This window comes from Varanus komodoensis, unplaced genomic scaffold, assembly GCF_004798865.1.
Source record: "Varanus komodoensis strain SLA01 unplaced genomic scaffold, ASM479886v1 scaffold2, whole genome shotgun sequence".
In the NCBI taxonomy this organism is placed as follows: Eukaryota; Metazoa; Chordata; class Lepidosauria; order Squamata; family Varanidae; genus Varanus; species Varanus komodoensis.
Genome location: NW_025335568.1, coordinates 30,932,947 through 30,955,983, shown reverse-complemented (window position 1 = coordinate 30,955,983; position 23,037 = coordinate 30,932,947). Strand labels below are relative to the sequence as shown.

At 38.3% G+C, this 23,037-nt stretch overlaps 1 protein-coding gene across 5 annotated transcripts in view; it reads left to right on the top strand.

Moving 5' to 3' along the window:
* SCLT1 (sodium channel and clathrin linker 1) overlaps window positions 1-23,037 on the top strand; it is a 72,397-nt gene that overhangs the window by 6,065 nt on the left and 43,295 nt on the right. For 4 of the 5 annotated variants that reach the window (XM_044429709.1, XM_044429707.1, XM_044429706.1 and 1 more), the window contains exons 6-13: window positions 1,077-1,149; window positions 1,778-1,833; window positions 3,352-3,487; window positions 5,666-5,788; window positions 6,398-6,463; window positions 16,542-16,612; window positions 21,354-21,444; window positions 21,561-21,652. In XM_044429709.1, the coding sequence (XP_044285644.1) occupies window positions 1,077-1,149; window positions 1,778-1,833; window positions 3,352-3,487; window positions 5,666-5,788; window positions 6,398-6,463; window positions 16,542-16,612; window positions 21,354-21,444; window positions 21,561-21,652 (708 nt within the window). Of the gene's footprint in view, window positions 1-1,076; window positions 1,150-1,400; window positions 1,581-1,777; window positions 1,834-3,351; window positions 3,488-5,665; window positions 5,789-6,397; window positions 6,464-16,541; window positions 16,613-21,353; window positions 21,445-21,560; window positions 21,653-23,037 lie in introns of all 5 variants that reach the window. The other variant, XM_044429710.1, reaches the window with a different exon arrangement.

Here is a 23,037-nt window from a genome sequence, read left to right as displayed (position 1 = left end):
CAAATAAAAAGATACATTATTAAGATGAGTGATAAATACTTTATGTGAAAGCAAAGCTTTGCTGGTGCAGATTGTGCTATAAATTATACCTCTATTAAGTCTACTTAATTTTGTGGTTCTAGATTCCATTTTAATCTTACCAAATAATTCTAAACTTGGTAGGACATACCTTGAAATAGATATGGTTTGATCAAGCTGTAAGATTTTTAACAGGCAAGCAGAAAATGATATCTGTGTTTTTATCTGAAACATCATGTGGGCTGATTCCAAGTATAGTCATACTTACAGCAGATCCAGTTTTAATCAATGGGACTTAAGCTAGCATGACTACATACAGCCATATTTATTCATATTTCTTGAGCTACTTTGCCAGTAATGATATTAGGTGTGTTTAGAAAACCTGCTGACTTTCCATTTAAGAAAAAGTTCCACAAACACTTCATGCCTTAGAAATTGCATTATGGTGAAATTCCTATAGGAGAAATTAAACAATACTGATTATAAACTGAAATAGCCTTGTGGTACCAACAGTCAGTAGACTAATCACTACATGGGATTTTTACTGGGTTCAGTTTTTGGTGTGAAAACTACCATTTTGGATAATAGTGGTTAATAGCTATGCAAAACTACTGTGTGGGGTCATCCAGCAAAAGCCTTGCACAAATTCCTAAGACTTGTTTTGGAGTATTCATTAAATTATTTACCAAACTATGCTATACTCTATAAGGGAGAGTATCCCAGGAAACTGAACAATGAGCATGAAAATAGCAGAACTGATATCTTTGAGTTGATAAGTGGATAGCAAAGAAATAGGAAGCTCCTAATGGGTATGGCAGAAGAGTGAAAAATGACACGTATCAATGGAAAAAAAACTCTCCATAGTCATGCCTATAATCTGACAAAAAATTTTAGTACCCGAGTACTGTGCTCAGGTTAATATTATGGAATACTGAGAGATTAATAGCACAGTTTTTTAGAATATTAGTGGAATGGCAGTATTCGTTGTTTAAACTGCATGCTTTCTGAATGTTCAAACAGTATGGTAATTAATGTTGTGCTTTTTACATCCATTTTAGCTTATTATCCCCTATAGTTGCTGAATATGATAAACATCTGGAAGAAATGAATGAACAACTAAGATACTGTCAGGTATGAATCATACAGAAAGCTATGCTAAATGAGTTCTTGGTATTGGTGAATATTAGTTCGAAACTTTTTTTTTTTTTTGCTGTTCACACCAACTTTAACAGTAAATGCTAAGAGCCAGTAATGTTCAGAGATGAACTGATAAGGATTTTAGTAGCATATCATCCTATGGTCTCCTGATATCATTGGAGAAACACTTCCATTCTTGGTGTTCAGTATCCAAAAAAACATGCCCCTACCCTTCCTCTTTGCAGCCAATGAAGGAAGAACCATGATAAGTGAACTCTTCTTCCAAGGTCACATTTCGGCCTTAGGGAGGAATTGAGAACAAGGTCAGGCCAGAATTGTTCTGATTCAAGTTGGAACCCCACCGCCTTTCATCCTCCTAACCAGCCTTAAATCTAGATTGCTGAAAATACCCATCTAGATAAAAGGTAAGGCACAGGGCACAGCTGTGGCAGAAATTGCTGCCTCCATACTTTGAACCTTGCATTGGATAATGGTAAGCCTCTGAAACATACATGCATCTGCTTATTTATTAGTGGTAGAGATCATCTTGATTGATTTTTAATCTTACTGTATGTGGCTCCTATTCACAAGTATTAATTGGTCCTGCTTTGTTTTCCTTTAGATTCAGATGAGGGAAATGAGACAAAAACTTGAAGAAGTCATCAAAGAAAATGAAAGGTAGATGGACTGAGAAAATTTGTCAGTATTTTAATTGTTGAGATCAGACAGGACAATTTTCAGAAAAAAGCTTTTCATAAGAATATGCATTTGTGAGTTTAACTTAGTTAACTTTAACTTAGAATTGTATCTTTTCCTCGATACACATATATGTCTAGGTGAGCACAGGTTGACATGGAGGTCTGTTTTTGAAGCATCCTGTGGGCCAAATAAAATTCTTTGTGTTTACATTTACACTAAAATCCTGTGCATGCCTAATCAAAAGTAAACCCCATTGAATACAATGGAACTTACTTCCAAGTGAGTGCAAATCTTCCTCTTCCTTGCCCCCCCCCCCTTGCCCTCACCATCTTTTCCAACCCTGACTTCATAATTACAAAATGCACCTTCTGAGCCACAAATGCTCAGGCAGTTAACAGAGGTTGACATGTGCATGTGCTAAGGAAGAAGCAGTCTCCCCCCCTGAAGTGCAGTAAAGATTGTATTGCATCTCTTAACCATGTTGGTTTGGATCCAGAATTTTGCCTTCTGCCAATGGAAGGATTTCTTACTTAGAACCAGTAAAGGGATTGTTTTGGTCGAGTGGGGGAGGTGACTTGTGCTACAGGCCATATATCATCTGAAACTTGCAGACCCTCCAGAACATTTTCGGAGGTGAGCTGACCAAGGCAGATTCACACAGACTTGGAGGGAAAATAAGCTAGTGGCTTATTTCCTTCCTGCATGTGGCCTAATAGTGGCTATTTCCTTCCTGCATGTGGCTATTGTGAGCTGCCTAATTAGCAAAGTTATGCTTGACCAATCCCATTAAGGGTTGCTGTCTTGGTTGGTTTACAAGCTATCCTAAAACCCTAGAACAAACTGTGGCTTTTTCTGTTTTTATGATCTTTGAACCTGGTATTCCTGTCCCACCCACCCTCCCTCCCTCTCTCTCTCACACTCACACTCACACTCACACACTCTCTCACACACACACAAATGGAGGGAGTTAACACATATTTTCTCAGCCAAATTAGTGATGCTGCCACTAGTGGAAGACCAGTGGATCCAATACATTAAACACCTTCCACAATTTTTCATGAAAAACCACCATTGCTCTTGTTTATACAACTATAAGATACGTTTCCATATGATATTTAGCAGATATCCATTTGCTGATTTTGTATTCTCTGAAGAAATTTCCCTAGCAGCTTTTCCGCTTCTTACCTGCATAGTAAGAAGTTACTAAATTCTACAGAAAACTTCTTATTTTGTATATGGATCAGTTCTCTGCTATGTCAGGATTATGGACAAAAGAGCTACACAAATCACTTTCATGATGTACATATTTCTCAAGCAAGAAATAGGATTTCTTTTGTGCATTTACTGCAGAATATCTCCAATATGCTTATAATGTCCAAAATGTTAAAACATTGTTCTTAACTTGAAACATGTTAATTTCCAATGGATGATCCATTTCTAACATAAATGAGATTTGATTGTTCTGTTAAAGGTAATTAATTGTCCACTTTAATTTAGACTGCATGAAGAACTGAAAGAGGCTATTGAAAAGCAGCTGGACACTTTGCCATCTGGCTCTTCTTTAGGGGATGTCATGACGATGGATGAAAACTTAATAAAAAATCTTCAAGAGCAGTTACAACTAGCAAATAAAGTGAGTAGATTCAAACATTCATCCTGACTTGCTTCTTTGACTTTATTGTATGCAATGCTTAACAAGGTTTAAACAGGGAAAAAATGATGGCCAGTTTTAAATGGTGGTTGAAAACACAGCTGTCCATACATGCTTTCTCTGACCTATGCTTTCTCTGACCTATTAAAATACAACCCTATTTTATCATCATGTAATGTTTTTAAGGTATTTAATGGTTTTAATTAATTTTGTCTTGTTTCTATGTCATGCTGCATTTTAGTGCAACCTATTTAGGGATTTTAATGGCTGGAGAAAGCTTGGAATGTATGATATATACATTCCCAGACTATGTACCCTGTCTCTTAGGGCAAGTGCAACCCTGTCTAGAAAGGATAGTATCACTTAGCAGGATAACTAAAGCCACCTACCAACAGAACCTCCTTCTTGATGGTATTGAAAGCTGCTGACAGGTCCAGAAGAACCAATAGGGATGTACTGCTCCTGTCCCACTCCCAGCACATCAGTTATTACTTTTACAGTGGCGCCTTGGTTCATGAACTTAATCCATTCCAGGACTCTAGTCGTGACCCAAATTGGCTGTGAGCCTAGTTAAATTTCCCCATAAAGTTCTGTGTAAATAAGGTTAATCCGTTTTGTAACAATTTTTTTAAATCAGAAAAATGTGAAGCAAAGTGACAAAGAAAAACAAAGATCACAGCCGTCTCCCTCCCCACCCTGAGCATGAGTGCAGCTATCTTCCTGCCCCCCCAGCACAATCGTGATTGCGCCCATCATCCCAGCATGCTCGGGGGGAGGAGATGGGTGTGGGCACGCTGGGGGCAGGGGAGAGATGGGTGCAAATGCAGCCGCACTGGGGGGGAGAGATGAGCGCGAACATGGGTGTGCTGGGGGTGCACGCTCGGGGGGGGGGGTGGAGACGGGCTGATCATGCTGGGGTGGGGAGATGGCTGAGATCGCGTTTGCACTCGTGCAAGAAAGACAAGCGCCATTTCAGCCATCTCCCCGCCCCCAGCACAATCACAGTCATCTCCCTACTCAGGAGGGTGGGGAGATAGCTGTGATCGTGATTGCCACCCAATGCGAAGTTTGCCACCTGAGTCAAAAATTTTTTGAAATTTTTGTTCATGACCCGATTTGATTGTGAACTGAGGCGTTCATGAGCCGAGGTACCACTGTATTTTAATGTAAACCACTTGGGTATTTTAAAATATGTACATTTATTTATTTATTAAAAGCTTTTCTATCCTGCCCCCTACAGAATGTCTTGCGATGGCTTATTATAAATGAAGCATTTATCTTGAAAAGATTATTTTTGCTAAAAATTAATACAATACAAAATTATGTTTTTTGTTTGGATTTTTTGGGTGCAATCCAACGACCTCCTCATATGGTTTAGAGGGACAGGCTTAGGAGAGGATAGGGTTCATCAGAGTCTCAGCTCCAAGTTTCTATAATCTCAGAACTGGTGGTATGGAAAGAACTCTGCCAGCTGCTGTCCCAATGGTCACAAATGTACCTTCAAGGGGAGAAGGAAGGGCATGCTGGCGGGAGTGGGGGACAGAGTGAGGAAGAAACTGGACTGGTTACTTTGATTCCTATTGGCAGTCAGCCTTTTTCCTTCTCCTCCCATGGTGTTTTATCTAGACTGCCAAAAACAGCTGTCTAAATAGAAATCAGTGATAACCACTTTTGCACCACATACAGAGCAATGGATGGATGTAAGCTTCCAAGTTTGGAAAGGCAGGGTTTAAAGGATTGTGCCCTTAAATTTGCTTTTAATTTAAGGGCTTTAACAGTAATGCTAGCTCTGTGTACTCTTGAGTTCTGTTACACACACTTATAGTAATGCTTTTTATTCTCACAAGTAAACAATAAGCCTTGAACCCCAGGAAAGGAGAACAAAATATTAGCATTCATTGATACTCTGTTGCAGTTGGCATATAAGAATTGCAATGTAAATAATTGACTTTCTCATGAAAAATACATTCTTGCTGTTTCAATGTCTAACATGCATAAGTAAAGCAGCATCACTTTAGAAGATAATTAGTCATGTCATATTTGCATAATAGAAAATGATTTTGCAAAATATGTACTTATATTGGTTTTCAGGTTTCTGCTTTACCAATACAAACAGAAAGTAATATACACTATTATGATTTCTATTTGTATTTTTTGTAGGAAAAAGAACATGTACTAGAACTTTGGCAGACAGTATCACAGGAATTGGAGCGACTTCAGCAGATATACCAGGAGCATATGACAGAAGCACAAATTCATATTGTGGAAAGGCAAAAACAAAAAGTAACTTAATTACTTAATTATTTTGATTTTTTTTTTTTTTTTGTAAAAAATGCCAAAATTCCCTCTTTCCTATTCCTTTGAGATTGCAAAAATTATTTCAGGACTAATAGTGAACATTAGAAAGGTTGTAAAAGTCATAAGGCATATTGAAAAGACATTTGTCATACATTTGAAGATTTTTAGTTGTGTCCATCTGGATGTTCAGAGGCCGATTTCACTTTACCTGTCATTTACTTGTGAATTTTAGATATATTTCTATATCTAAAAATTATTGGTTCTGCTGAAAGTTTCACCCATACAATTGATGAAATGTACTAAGTTCACCCGTGATCTGTCAGCTACTCAGAATAGTTTGTCCATGTTTTTACCTCACATGTTTACACACACATCCTACTAGTGACTAGAATATGCCACTATTGCCTTATTTTCTTTGCATGTTTCATTTGAAATATCTGGCTGACCATCAAAAAGAATTCTGGAAAAGAACCTGTGGTAATATATGCAATATACTAGTATTCAAATGTTTAAAACATTAAACTTGAGCATTTATTTTATGTTGATAATAAATCTTTTAGATGTTAACTGCATGCTCTGCATCCTTCTTTTTAGGATCAATTGACAAGCTTTCAGCAACTAACGAAACAACTGCATTTAGCCAATGAAAAGACAGAGTCAGTAAGTGAAGTACTGAATATTATAACAATTTGAAATTGTTTTAGCTTGTTTCATAAGAGAAGAAAAAATATAAAGCAAACATGTTTCTAAAAACAGATTCCAGGCATTTTTTACATGAGGGGGGCAGTTTTTAAAATGCATATATTATAAACCGTCCTATTTTTATTAACTGCTGTATAATGTGTTCTACTTCATTTTCACCTACCTTAATTGGGTTGTTGAATGGAGAACACAGCATCCCTGTTATAGTCTAGAAAATACAGTCAGGATCTAAAATCCAGGCCAGCTTGTTATTCATAGGTCCTGAGTTAATGCTGCTTGTCTAATAGTTCTGCACAGGGCAGACTTGAACCTGCTGGCTAGTATGTGAGGAAGAGTTTGTAAGTCAGGAAGTGTCTGGTTTGGAGGGAGATTGAAATAGAGGGCCCTGTAATGCTAGTCACTAGCAGGATATGGTACGCCATGATGAAGAGAACATCTTATCAGAGTGCTTGAAAAGCTAAATGGCTCGTGCAATTCCCTCATGGAGTCCTACTCTGTCCTGGGCTGCCTGCCTTCTAAGCTGGCTGACATCTAACCTGGTTATGCTGTTGGGTGAGCACCAGCTTGATTCATAATAATGTCCCAGTCATGATGGTTTGTTCATGGTTGAGGGAGCTGATCTGACATGCGTTACTGAACCCTGGATGAATGAGCTGGCCTGTTTAGACCTGGCCAGCTTTGACCATCCACATGCTCTGCACAGTGTCAGGCCAGGCTGGTACATAAAACATAGTCACTCTGATCCACAGAGACTCCACCTTGCTCACTAGGATGGGCTCTGAGAGCCTGTGGTTGCATTTAGCATCCTCACTAATCTGAGTACTTGGAGGAAGAATAGAAAGGAAAAGAAAAGTACTCCAGATCAGTCCCTATCTAAGAAAGTTGTTGGTGTTGAGACTGGAGAGACTTGGATTTTGGCATCAGAGGAAGATGGACTGCTGGCAAGGGATGCATTGCACTGTACAAGGACTGTGAAAAATGTGTTTGGCCACAGTAGGAAGAAATTCATTAGGAGGCCTTTAAATTGAATTCTACAAGAGAAGTAGAAGTACAGTGGTGCCTCGGCTAATGAACACCTTGGTTCATGACCAAATTGGGTCACGAACAAAAGTTTCATGAAAATTTTGATGTGGGTTGCGAACTCCGCATTGGCGGGCAACCAAGATCGCAGCCATCTCCCCCCCCCCCCACCTTCGAGTGGGGAGATGACCATGATCACAGTTGCGTTCATGCAGGGAAGACATGCATGATCACAGGTGCTCTCCTGCAGGAAAGCCCATCTCTCTTTCTCCCAGTGTGCCCACGATTGCACCCGTCTCTCCCCCCACCCCCCAAAGCACACCGGGATGACGGACACATGCAGTTATGACAGGCTCAATCTCGGTTGTGTTGTGGGGGCGGGGAGATGGCCACGCTTGTGCTCGGGGGGGGGGGGATGGCCACGATCATTGTTGTTCTTTGTCACTTTGCTTCACATTTTTCTGATTAAAAAAAAAATGGTTATAGAACGGATTAACCTTATTTACATTGAACCTTATGGGGAAATTTAACTTGGCTCATGACCAATTTGAGTCACGACCAGAGTCGTGGAACGGATTAAGTTCGTGAACCAAGGTACCACTGTAATAATGGGCAAAGGCTTATATACCATAACTGAGAGATCAGCTGTAATAGTGCTGTTAAAAGAAAATGTAGGAAGAAAACTAGACAATAAAGTGTGTGGTCTTTGATGTCTTTATACTAATGTTCAGAGTATGAGAAGCAAACAACATGAACTCCTTAATACAGGAGGGTGAATATGATTATAGGTATAAATGAAACTTGGTGGGATGACCCCCATGACTGGAATTCTGCAATTGAAAGACATAGCTTGTTCAAGAAGAACAGAAGGGGAGCTGGAGTTACACTATATATTAAACTTGAATATCTCTGCACAGAAATAGGGGAGGATGAGCTTAGTAGCTCCACTGAGACCATCAGGATTAAAATAAATGGAGCAAGGAATAAAAGGAACATGATGGTCAGTCTACTATTGACTACCCAGTCAAGAAGAGGAAAAGGATAAAATGTTTGAAAAGCAAATTGCTAGTGTTTCAAGCTTGCATGATAGAATACTAATAGGGTACTTCAATTTTTTTGATACCTGTTGGGAGAGAAATTCCATAAAGTGTGGCCCCTCCAGGAGATCATGTTCATGACTTTCTCCTATAGAACATGGAGGAAGGGACTAGAAGATTAGAATCTAGTGAAGCATAGTCAATCAAGCGGGAAGACCTAATATATAAAATTACAGTTACAGGAATTCTGTGGGTAAGTGACCATGTCATACCTGAATTCTTGATTCTAAAGGAAGCAAAAGCTGAATGTAGCTAGGTGTATACCTGGAATTTCAGGAAAGCCAGTCTTAATAAATTCAGAGCAATAATAAGTAAGGTCCCATGGCAAGTGAGTCTGATGAGAAAAGAAGTCAAAAATGGGTAGAAATTTTTAAAAAGGAAAATATAAAGCTACAATTACAGACAATTCCAGCAAAACAAAAAGTAGAAGACAACAGGAGAAGCCAGTGTGACTTCACAAAAAGCTTAGAAATTACCTGAAAAAGGAAGGAAGGACATGTATTAAGTGGAAGAAAGCCAGGCTACAAAGCAAGAATACAGGCAGGTAGTGCAGAATGGGACAAATGGTGTCAGGCTAAAGCTGAGACTGAGCTCAAGCTAGCAAGAGATGCAACAAAAAAGCCTTCAGATAGGTGAATACTAAAAGAGCAAATGGTAGTTCAACTATTTAATGAGGAGGCCAGATGACAAAGTGCTCTGTTCCTATTTTGGCTCAGTATCCTTCCAAGAGTGATCTATAACCACCCTTGCAAATGTTAAGTACAGGTTGAAAGACCAGGATTACACCTTGAGATTGATAGGAAAATGGCCAAGGAATGTCTCATTACCTGGAATGAGTTCAAATCTCCATGGTCTAAACTGTGTTTTAGAGTAATAAAGGAAATGGCAGAAGAACTGTTAGAACCATTGTCTGTTATCTTTCAGAAATTATGGAGGATGAGTGAAGTACCAGATGACTGGAAGAAGGCCTAATGCTTCCCTCTTTAGAAAGGGAAGAAAGGAGGACTGTGGGAACTGCAAACCTGTCAGTCTGACATCAATCCTTGTGAAAATACTAGAACAGTTATAATATAGCAATCTATCTGCAAACATCTTGAAACAATATATAGATTGCTAGAGGCCAGCTTGAGTCGGTTGCAAACAAATTCTGCCAGATTAATCTGATTTCATTTCTTGCTTGGATAACCTCCCTGATGGACTGTTGGAATGCTGTGGACTTAATCTATCTTGGCTTCAGCAAAGTTTTTGACAAAGTGCTCCATTAGTAGACTAGTTAAAAGAAAGCTAGATGGAACAATCCGGTAGATCCACAGTTGAACATAGAATTGAACTGAAACATTGCTCATCTTCTCAAACTGGGTAGAGGTAACAAGTGGGGTACCACAGCATTGTCCTAAATCTAGTGCCATTCAAGATTTTAAATAATTTTTGAATGAGAAGGTACAGGAAATGCTTATCTAATTTGCAGATGACACAAATTGGGTAGGATAGCTAATACCCTGGAATACAGAATGAAATTCAAAGTGATCTTGATTGGTTGGAATACTGTGCTGAAAAAAAAAAAGACAAATACTAAATGCTGCACATAGGAAAAAGAAATTACATATGTGGCGACAAGATGGGGAATATTTGTCTCAACAACACTGCAAATGAAAAGGATGTTGTAATTGTGCATCACGAGTTGAATATTAGTCAACAGTGTAATATAGTTGTAAAAATGGTAAATGCTTTTTGGACTGTGTTAATAGAAGTATAATTTCAAAATCACATGATGCTAATTCCTTTCTAATCCCTAGTTAGGCCTCATTTTGAGCACTCCTTCCAGATTCGGACCCCACAGTTTAAGAAAGATGTAGATGAATTGTAAAAGACTCAGAGGAAGAGAACAACAATGATCAGGGGACCAAAAACAGAGCCCTGTGAGGAGATATTGAAAATGTGAGCATGTTTAACCTTGAGAAGAGTGAAGGGAGAAATGATAGCACTCTTCAGGTACTTAAGAGGTTGTCACAAGAGGACTGTGTGTCATGGTCCATGACAAGTCAAGAGCAACAGAGGCACCAGGACCAAGTCAACAGAACTTCAGGAAAGACAGATTGCAAAAGCGGGATTTAATGGAAAGTCCAAATCATAATTATAGTACAGGCCAAGATAGGAACCAGAATATGCGTGCAGGCAGAACAAGGATATGGTTAGGAACAAGTCCAGGGTCAAGAACCAGGAGGACAAACAGAGGTGCAGTACCTTGTACAGGATGACAGGGTAGGAGACATGGCATGGTAGGATGCAAGTCAAGGCACACAAGGCAAGATGCTTGAGACAACAGGAACCAGATGGAGTAAGGGTCTGGCAAGAATCAGAAACTGAACCACACCTCGCAGGAAGCCCTGCATTACTCGGCAACATGGCAGGGTAGGAACCAGGATCAGAAACCATCAGGCACAGCAGGAAACAAGTGAGCCTGTGTTGCTGAGGCAGCATCGCAGTGCAACAGACACAGCAAGATGCAGGAGAAGGAAGGTTCAGGCAGGGTGCAAGCACAGCAGCAAACAGGAAAACCTTCACTGCTGAGGCCAGTTCTGGAGGGAAGAGCTTGTTCTTATAATAGCTCTTCCCCAAGGATTTCTACCTAACACTCATCAGTAGAATAAGAGGTCCAAACATGCGATGGTGGTGGTGGTTTTTCAGGTTCTGACCACCAGAACAGCTCAGATTCTGACACCACAATTTCTTCTTGACCATCCTAGAGTGCAGGATATGGAATAATGTGCTCAAGTTACAGGAAGCCATATTCCGGATGATCAATAGGAAAAACTCCCTGAATGTCAGAGCATTACAACAATGGAACCAATTTCCTAGGGAGGTTGTGTGTTCTGCTCTGAAGGCATTCAAGATGTAGCTGGGCAGACAGCTGTTAAGCATGCTTTATCTGGAAGTTTTGCATTGAACAGGCAGTTGGACCCAATAGACCTAATGGCCCCTCCCAGCTCTGTTGCATGATTCTTTGGCTCCTTTGAGCTACATAGGTTGAATTAGCTAGATCACTGCAGAATAGTGTGGTCCCTGCTGCACTGAAAGAAGTGGTGGTGCAACTACCTATGAAAAAACCTTTATTTGATTCATAGATTTATACTACATATTGCCTGGTTATAAATAACCCCCAACCCCACTTTGGAAAAGGTTCTCAAGAGAATGGTCGGCAGTGTTAGGCACTTTTAAATGACACTGATTATCTTGATCCATTCCAAGATGGGCTCAGGTCTGGTTTTGAAAAGGACTCAACCTTGGTTGCCCTGATGCATGAGCTGCTTTGAGAGAGAGAGATAGGGAAAGCAACTATTCTTTCTTCTTTATCTTATGGCAGTCTTTAGTATCACTGACAGCAATATCCTTTTGAATTGTCTCTATTATTTGGGACATAAAGTCACCATTTTATGGTGGCTCAGCTCTTAAAAGTTGGGTTTAGGGAATAATATTGCATAGCTTTATCTAGACCCTGCAGAACACTCTTCTATTCCCCAGCATTTAACTTTTATATGGAGCTGTTAGGAATTGCCAGTAGGAGATCTGAGGCAAAGTTTGTGGCTCTGTTTCTCTGTGACATAGAAACACATTATAAAGCAATACCTGAATATAGTTATGATTTAGGTGATGTCCAGCAAACTGAAACAACTTTACATGGTGTGCCAACTGTGTCCATTTCTGGATAGGGATAACCTAAACAGTATAGTCTATGCACTAGTAACCTCATGATTAAAATGATCTAAGTAGTGCTGCCTTGAAGCCTAGTTTAGAAGCTGCAGCCAGTACAGTAAGTAGCACATAAAATACTAAGTGGAGACCCGAAATATACACAAATTATACTTGTTTCAAGGAGTTGTACTGGCTTCCTTTAAGCTACAGAGCTGTTCTTGAGGTTTTGCGGGTCACATGCCAACTATAAGCTTCCCAGGATACCTAGCTGAGCATCTTTCCTCGTATAGACCTTGTTGGTCCCTGCAATCATCTGAGAAAGCCTTACTTGTCCTTCTCTGACAAATAGTATGTTGTCAGATAGTAATAAATAAGAGGATCTTCTCACTGATGTGGTACCCATCCTTTAGAACATTCTCCTTTGTGAGGTTTGAGATGCAGAAACATGGCAAGTTTTAAATGCATCTTGTAAACATAGGCTCTCCCTGATTTGTGATAGCCTCTGTTACTTCCTTTGTTTTATTGTTACAATATTGTACTGTTTTGAAATGTACTTGATGTTTTTACTTACTATTAAATCTTGCTTCTGTACTACTAGGTTGTATTTTAATGTGAACCAGTTAGCTATTTTAATATATTAATCAAAATAAAAGTATAAACAAATGAATAATCAGCTTCATCATGAAAAATAAGCTTCTGGGTAGGGGACATTACTTCTTTACCTATTTTATTGCCTAGATCTATTAAATTACACATAGTACTGATTTATAACTTTTTCTCCCTTCCCTGTTCCTGCTTCCCACTTTGTATCATGTCTGTTAGAGGGTAATGAAACAGATGGTGAAATTAGAAGCGGTTTTGTACATTTTCTAAAAAATTTTGCATTGGAAAATTTTCCAAGTCAAATTAAGTTAATTTGCATAGGTTATTTTCATCAGGAAATTTTCTGATGCCCTTAAAAATTACTTAATGCACATATGATTTGAATGTTGTTTTATGGAAATTGTATTAAAATACTTCTAAGAACAATTTAACAATAACATGTATTTGTTTAATTTTTTAAAGGTACTAAAAATGGAAAATGTTAACCGGGTTTGCATGTTATAGCATCAATTCCTGGATTGTTTAACCCAGGAATTGCACAGATAAGCAGAAAAAGTGAGCCATATGCTATTTTTTTCTTCTTTTGATTAACACGTCAGAAACACCCCATTTCTAGTCTTTTGTTTATTTAATTCATTCATTTTTATACCACCCAATAGCTGAGGCTTTCTTTATGATGTGTGAACCTGTAATAATAGGTCATTTAACCTATAAACAACTCAGGATTAACCTAACAATTGCCCTGCGTTTTCAGATTTTCACATTTTCACAAAACAACCTAGTATAAGAATGTTCTTGGATTGTTAACAGTGAGAGGGCATGCATGGCTTGCATACTCTGCTTGTTCCTAGAGTTCCTGAGTTAAACAGCATGCAAATCAAACCATTACTTAAATTTAGCACCTGGAAGAGCTGGATGATATGCTGACAATCACTCATCTATTTCAGCAGGTTTCTGTTCCCTTTCACTAAGATTATTGGGGCACCTTCAATTTTTCTGTCACTCTTCTTTAGTTCTTTTAGACTTGAAGATGCACATGTATTTCAGTATTCTATATGTATGCTAGTAATCACCAGGAGAAAAAAACATTGCAGTTTTGAAACTGCCAGGCTTGCTTAATGCTTTATTTGCAATTAGCTTACATTGACTGGGTTTGCTGAACTTGAAAACCCCTTGTGTGTAAATAGCCATGATGTAAGTCAAGTAAGTCAATCCCCTTCAGAATGTCTTGTTTTGAAGACACTCTGATAACCCATGGCTTGTTACAAGGGTTTGTAAACCAACCAACAATTGGTTTGGTTGGTTTTAAACCAACAATTGATTGTTGTGTTATCCAAGCCCAGCAAAGTGATCCCATCTTGAACTGTGGGGAGGAGATACACACTTATCCAGAGCAGCAGATATGCATTGTCACTCTTCACAATCCTGCAGTGATGTTGCCCAAGCAGCACTTCTGACTGACTGTTGCTGGTCACCCCGCCCCCACTTCTTTCTGATACCAGAAATTTATGCAGATGTCTCTAAGCCTTAAAATAAAAAGGTACTTTTTCAGAGTTCTGCAACTGCTTTCTTTTTCTTGCCACTGTTTACTTCATGCCAAAACGGAGCCACAAAAAGAGGGTACCTTTCTGGACTATCTGGAAATTTAGAAAGTTACAAATGTGAGAAAGTACTGTGTTAGTGCAACACTTACAATAAGAAGACTACTTTGTGATGGGAGGATCCAAAACACACACCTGTAGACCAAATGGTCCATGTTCTGGAGTGCCTATGCCCAAAGTACACAACAGGAAGGTTTTCTTTTAAAAGATTTATTCTTGAGAATAACTGGTTACCGAAGAATCATTCCAGATGGTGAACCCAAGCAGTTTTTAGTTGGCCCTTTTATACATTGATCATAGAGGATTATATGTAACACAGTTAACACTTTCCAATAGATTACAGAAGTAAAAAGTTACAATGGTGTGATCTTTCCCACTTGCATACCAAAGAAGATGCTCCAAAGCGGGAGCAGGGGGGAGGATAGAGTACTGTTACGCAGAAGAGAAGGAGGATGGGGTGGGCTGGTGTGTATTGCCCTTTGTTTGACCTGCTCTTAGCTGTCAAGTGCCAACTAGATTTCTTTGGAATGATGCCTGGTTAGAGTCAGCTACATTTCAAGGATGCATACATGCTGATTTCTAGAAAAGAGGGTTTTTCTCTGGCTTGGCTATGTGTCAATGACTGCATGATTACATTTGGGTAAGTTATACCTCTTGATTTGTACATCACCCCTTTTGTTTCATTCACTTTTGCATTTTCCTCCTGATGGTGTGTTCCAGTTGACAGACACTTGACAGTTGTTAACTGTCAGCTGTATGCATGTAGGTTACATACATTGTTGTTCACCTCATCATTCTGTTACCATTTCACAGCTGTAACTGACACTGTAATAGACTAGACAAGAGTTTAAAGAATGCACATGTACAACGTTGAATGTTATCAACAAACTAAATAAAAAAAAAATTAGGAGGACACTTGAACACACTTCATCCTAATAATAATAATAATAATAATAATAATAATAATAATAATAATAATAATACCCCAGTTATGCTTTTTAGAATTCCTCTGGGTGGGGGGCAAGGAATGCTGAAGAGTCAAAAGGTATTGCAATTTCAGTGGAGAATGAGGGAAACACAAGATGTGCCATAAGGGACCCTGGGATACCACTGAAGGAACAAGGGGAGAACCAATGATCTTTTAGGTGTGCTAAGGATTGGTCCATGATTAACCCACATTGCATGGTTGAATAGCTGAAAGGTGGGTTGTTGTGCTGTGTGAACTCAGCCATTAATTATTACAAATGAGCTCATGATTTTTTTTCCATTTTGAATAAGTTCCATCCCATAAGCCACATGAATTGTTTATATGAAGAGATGGAGCATTAGTACTGTACAGAATGATTAAGAAAAAGAAAATCTGATACAAGCAAAACATAAGCGGGACTTGAAAGCAAAATATTGTTTCTGTTGCATAAAGAAAGTGATAAGATTCAAACTGAGAGAGTGATACAGTGCAAAATCACATTAACAGTGATACAAGTGGCAACATTTAAGAAAGAAAAAAAGTGACTTAAAATGGGAAATAGGACACCTGTTAGGAAGATACTGCAATTGTCAAGTTGAAAAAATATGAGAACCTCAACAAGAGTTCTAGTATTCAACAGTAAGAAAAGAACAAACTTTTTTGAAAAGTAAAATTCATGTTGCTGAAAACATGCATGTAACACATAGGTTACAGGATGTTCATTACACTGGCGGAAAGGTGACACACTGATGTTCATTACACTGGCACTGCTTGCAGAAGGTGCCTCTGCTTGATTTTTGGAGAACCACTCTTTCCTGCTCTGTACACCCTGACCCACTGCACTCAATCAAGTGCCCTGGCCTTCTGTGTAACAATTTCTTGGAGGTAACTGCTGTGGGAAGAGATGTGGGAAGGTCTGCTGATACAAATCGGGATCTTTCCCTGCGACTTCAAAAAATAACAGCTGAAATTTGTTTGTGTCAAGTTGCATGCTTGCTAAAATAGAAGATCACTTGCTTTTTGGAGAAATGCATTTAAAGACTTTTCTCTTGCAGACTAATAAGGTATTTCTGAAGACTGTAATGGAACAGAATGCAGAGCTGGAACTGCTACGAAAGCAACAGAGGTATACATAAGTGCATGTGCAAAGTGCTGCACAGTTTTCAATGATTCCATCCACTGCAGTTTCCATGCCATATTGTGACATGTGTCCCTATCCCTTATGGGGCTATGTACCATTTTCCACCCTGATAGAAAGGTGGTGCCCTGATTGAAAGTGTTTGGGGAATTAGCAGAAATCATATGAGGAATTAGACAATTCACAATGGTTTCCTCACACACAAGCAGCTTTGTTTACAAGCTGATGGTTGTTGGTTGATTTGGCAGTATCTAGGGTGTAAACAAGCATTAGCATACATTACCTGTATTGCAACACCAATAGTGTTGGCTAGAGGGTTCCCTGGAAAACCTTTTAATCTCTTGTTGTACTATTAATATGACTTTAGTGTCATTCCTCTTACTCCTTTTAGCCCCCTGGCAAGTGGGAGGGGATGGGGTTTAACCTTAGGTATGGTATGGAGCCAACTCTATTCTTGTTCTCCCTGTTGGCAAAGCAAAAGATAATTTGCAAAAAGGCAATGACCAAGTAGTGTTTACTGAGCATGTTCAGAGGCAAGACGTCAGCAGCACTACTCACAGATGACTCAGATGATGTGCATTTACACAATAATGGTTCCCTCTACACAAGAGAAACAGATCTTTCTTTGACCCTACCCTGGTGAATAATCAGCCAGGTAAGGAGTAGCAGGTGACAACCACAAACTTATCTTGTTGTGTTACGAAGCCAAAGCACTGAATTTGATGGAGTAAACCACCATTATGACACACTCCAGATTGAGAGAATCAGTGGTGAAATCGGTGGTGCCCTGGTTGTTGTCCATCATGGCTGTCATGATGGACAATTGGCATGCATGGGCTAGGACTTTATACCTGAAACAGGGTCTGCAAAATCACTCGTGGATGGTGTCACAGTGGAAGTATTCCTCCACATACTGCTTTTCAGTCCAGATAGGACCTGTGTAAATGATAATCACTTCATATCATGCCCAGCCAGAGGAGAATCATTCCCAAATAGCACTGGTACTTACTTCTGTGGTCATGTTGAGCTTCATTTGATCAACAGGATTGGTCTTGCCCAGCCCATAAGCATAGCCATTTATATTGCAAGATTGGACACCACTACCGCCATGTCTTTCCCCAGACTTTTTTTGTCAGGGTCAGTGACTGTGACATTATTGTAATACATTTTCCAGACCCTCATCTGCATGGGAAAACCTAAGTTGTTTGACCCATATTGAGCTGTGTTATCTGAATCTGGGAGAACAACTTTATCATGGTTGTGGAGATTGTCTAGCAAGCCACTTAAGAACCATGCCATTCTTAATTATCTTACCCATATCAATGCCCAACCAACACTTTGGAGAGAACATCATAGGTTCACCTGCTTCCATTTGTCCCCCCTCCCCTAGCTTCAGAAAACTGCATTAGTAAAAAAGAATGCGGACCTATGTTTTAAGTTTACATTTATCAGTCTTTCTCAAATGCACAGGGGCACATTTATACCATATGAGAAATTTTGCTTGGTCAGTTTCCTTGCCCATTTCAGCTGTCAAAGGGAGTGGCAAATCACAGTGAGAAACAGATTGACAAAGCAAGACTGTATGTAAACAAATTTGTGCATGGTTGCTTGTACCAAACTGTTTAGCAGTAAATTGAAAGGGGAAAACCTGCAATAGAATATGCACCCAAATGGATAAAGGGAGAAGTGCCCCCATTTATCAAGTCTGATCCTCTGAGTTTAACTGCTGAGCATCACCATGTATGCAAATTTGATAACCAGGAGCTAAATGGAGAAGAATTTTACATACAAGAGTTGGGAATCAAGTTGAGAGAAGAGTTGCACACCTGCCTTAACTGCTCTGTTAGAATTTTGTTAGCTTATTTTTAGAGTGGCTTGGCATGACTTGTGACCCAACCTAGCATATGCAGATATTTCTGTATCAAATATCTGCCAGTCATATGTGTTTAAATGCTATCTGCCTGACAAACTTGATGATTTTAATAGGAGCATTTTTGTTTTCATCACCATTATAGATACATGCTTAGGGCCAAACTGGAAGTGACATGTGATCCAAGTAGGACTTTCAACTTCTTTTTTTAGTATTAAAAGCTATTGTGGGAGGTGGCCCCGAATTAGATATAGGCTGTAGTATAGCCACATTTTTTTCTCATAAGGGAAGTAGCAGCAGACAGGCTCTCTAAATTTGGATGGGATGATTAACCCATCCAAGTTGCTATTTGACAGCTCTGCCATATCATTGATTTGTTCTCAATGTCATTTTGCAAAATAATGCATGAAAATTAGGTGGAATGGTATAGATGGAAAGCATCTCTTCCATATAGCTGGAAGTGCCTGATCTTGCTTAATCTTAGAAGCTAAGCAGGGTTGGACCTGGTTGATATCTGTGTGTGTTACTTTTTGCAAAATAATGCATGAAAATTAGGTGGAATGGTATAGATGGAAAGCATCTCTTCCATATAGCTGGAAGTGCCTGATCTTGCTTAATCTTAGAAGCTAAGCAGGGTTGGACCTGGTTGATATCTGTGTGTGTTACTTAACTTTTGTGAACCACCCAGAGAGCTTCGGGTATGGGCAGTATAGAAATGTGAATAATACTAATAATCGAGAATGAACCGAGGCTCATGCGATGGGGCAGCATATAAGTTGTCTAAATAAATAAATAAAAATAATAAATACATTAAGGAGAATAGGGAGTGTAAACGTGTAAGGATATTATATGAGATGTTTCTCTTTTTTAGTGAGTTATTGGACTGCTTGAATGCAGAGCTAAAACCACTTAATAACCTAAGTCAGTCAAGAAAACTTGTTGGGGTGAAAACCAATCTAGAAACTTTATCTTACATAATTTTTATAGAGAAATGGGAACTCTTTAGAGAAGATGTTAATTTCATATCCTAATTACAATATTGTTATTTAATTGCAATAAAATATGCTTTAAAATATGAAATAAAGAATATGATAAAATAAATTTATGACATTGTCTTTCCTTCCTCTTGCATTATCAGAATTAAAATAGAAACCTGATTAAAACATCACAAGTATGTGATGTTTATAGCAGATACTGTCTATATTTCTTTAATCTTTTCCATTTTCATTCCTCAAGCCTCTTTACCCAAACTGAAAACCACCTTTTCAGAAGAATATTAAAATATGTGTAGGTGGCATTTGCGTATAAACATATGTGAGAAAGTGGAATGTAACTGCAAAAAGGGTCATCTCTCTACCAACTCCTCTTTACCAAGTGTGTTTGTATTTTCATGTAATACATAGGCGTAGCCATGTGTGCATATACATTATGACCCAACTTGTACATTATAACAACTGAGGTTAGTAAAAATGAGTAGGAGTGAGTGTCCTAGTTTCTGTTTATTTGTGCTTCATCCCAGGTTTGTTTCTTTGATGTTTGATCCTGTACCTGGTTTAAACTCTGAATTGTTTGTTGATCACAGCAGGAGCAGTCAGGCTAAAAGGAACTAGCAAGCAATCATGCACACCACCATTCATCATGGTTTCTTAACCATGGGTTGTTACTTGTTCAAACTGACATGTATTTGTGTATATGAAAATGTTTCAAAATGTGTGTGTGTGTACTGTATGCATGTGCATTCCATCCCTGTTCCTTTCTCTGTAAAGGAAACAAAGGCCTGTGCCTGTTTGTTTCAATCAGAATTTTAGCATGAAAGTATGCCTTATGTAATGCATGTAACAGTTACAGACTTTTTAATTGGATTATGTTTTTTAGAATGTGTTTGGTTTGCATACATCAGAGCTTCAAATAGATGTTATTTTATATAATTTTAAGAAAATTGGACAAAAGTTCAAAGCTTACTTAATTGAAAGTTACATTTTGGTATCATTTTTGCATTATGCCTAGTTTTGGATGCACTGAAAATTTAAAGTGCAATTACAGTATTTTCCTCTGTCATTTAGAAAGCATCCTTGCATAAATAATTGATTGCTACAGTCTTAGGAGCTAACCCTATATGTAATGAGCATGAATAAATATTTTAGTGTAATTGCCCTGTGTGCAATGGAACTAAGCATAGAAGTACGAATGACTTATTAGATATTATCAGCTGAGGAGTTTTAGGTGCAGGTGAGGAGTTAGTATTCCCCAATCTTATGCCCTCCAGATGTTACGACTCAGAATTCCTGACCATTGGCCATTCTGGCTAGTGCTCATTAGAGTTGAATTCTGGCTAGTGCTCATTAGAGTTGAATTCTGAAACATCTGGAGTATATTTGGCTGAGGAAGGCAACTGTAACCAAGTTCCTGTCTATGGTAAGGCTTATATAGCTATAAACATGGTTTAAGTTTTTACATGTCTCATGTTGGTTTTATATCATATGTATGGGCACAGGCCATGAAAAATATCCACACCCACACCATAATGTTCTGGGGATCATAGCACTGTTAGAGTTCTGTGTAGTAAACTCATTATAAGCATTACTGTACCTAGATGAAATTCCTGACACACAAGTGATTTCAGCAGTAATGTTGTGATTTATTAACAGCAAGTGTATCAAAGATATACAAAATAGATAAAAAGGCGGCATTTTTTATTGGTCCAACTTAAATCTTTCTTTTTAGTCATTCTCAATAACTTTGTCATAAAACAAGAAAATTCCAGAAAATGCAGTTGTCCTTAATAGTTTTCAGAATCTTTTTCCTTTTATGGTACATAGGTAGAATTTAATTACAAGTGATATATGTGTTTGCATGCAGACAGTCCAAACTGAATTTGAGAACAGCTGCTGCAAAGGTTGAAGAAATGACCAGACTCATTGAGGATCTTAGGGCACAGATGACCAGAAAGGTAAACTGCTGTGCTTGTTTAGTTTCAGTCTCAAAAAAATTAATTAAAATTTATTGTATTGTATCATGGGGTTTCTTATATTCAAGCAAAACTTGAATAACTTCTGTGGCTTCCAGGAAGAAGAGATCCTAGCTGCTCGGGAAAGAGAGGAAACATCAGATAGACACTTTCAGCAATTACAATCTAGCATAAAACAGCTGGAGACAAGGTAGGTTATTAAACATTCACCTCATGAACAATTATTGAGATGGTAAGGCTGCTATCCAATACATGTTTACCTGGGAGTAAGCATCACTGAACTCAGTAGGAGTTATTTTTGAACAAACAGTATAGATTCATGCTGTAAATTATAAGAAGCATTTCTGAAATTCTGAACTGTCCCTTTTTAAATAAATTGAAATTTGAATGTGATGACTATCAGTTTGGACCATACATGTACTTTGCAATCTGGGCAGTTCATTATACACTCAGCCCTGGCTTTTGCAGATACCAATTGTATCCAGCAAAGCAGTGTACATGACAAGGTTCAGTTATTAGTCTGATGCTTGTTACTGTAGAGTTGTTAAATTGCATTATGGACCTAATTTAGAAATTTCTATTAAACTAAGTAGAATATTTCCGGAATGGCTATGATCTCAGGACAGCATGGAACAGATCTACACAGTTATCCTTGTTGGTTTCTCAGTACTTGTCTTTATTTTTGTTGTTTACAACCCTTACTTGGCTCCATCAAACAAATGAGCAAATTGCAACTGAATCTCTGAAAAAGGCTTCTGTTCTGGGACTTGCTATTAACTCCCCCCCCCCCCCCAAACTGTTAGCAAATGCATTTCTTACATGTGGATCTTGAACAGGGTGGATAAAAATGGATGACTTAAAAAATTAATTAATTTATATTGACTTTTTTACCAGACTTGGATTTTTAAAAATAAAATGGTTTTTGAGGGGGGAAAATCTATCTAAATATAGTTTTCTATTAAAGACCCGTTATAGTCCAAAGGTTATTCAACATGGAATAAGGATTAGTTTTTAATTATCTAGTATGAGTCTATATATTCATGCAATTTTTCTATCTAGAAGATATTACTTTACAGTTCTCAAAACTGTGAATTTGTGTCTGCAGAAATCACATGCCTCTTCTTCACAGCAAAATAATATAAAATAAATATACAGTGTTGAGAAAAAGACCTTAATCCTATTACTCCTTTGCAAATCTTTGTATGCAGAATCAACTCCTTACCTCTTAAGTGTTAAGTTTTTAAAAATCAATGAACAGAAGAAGATCATTGTGATTAGAATACATCTGCACAAGAAGCTAAGTGTGAAGAGAGTGGAGCGAATAGTAAAAAATTAAAGCGAATACTTTTGAGCAGAATACTCCACAGGCCTTTGGATCTTTTTGTGCATATCCTGAGGTTTATCATATTGTTCTTTCCCTGGAGGAGAAAACTCATAATGACAGCAGGTCATAAAAGAGACCCAGTTTGGGAATATATTTAATAAAGTTCCTCTACCTACAGGTAAAGTAGGCACACATACAAATCATCTAGAAAACCATGATTTAAATCATGATGTAAATCAAATCCACTTCAG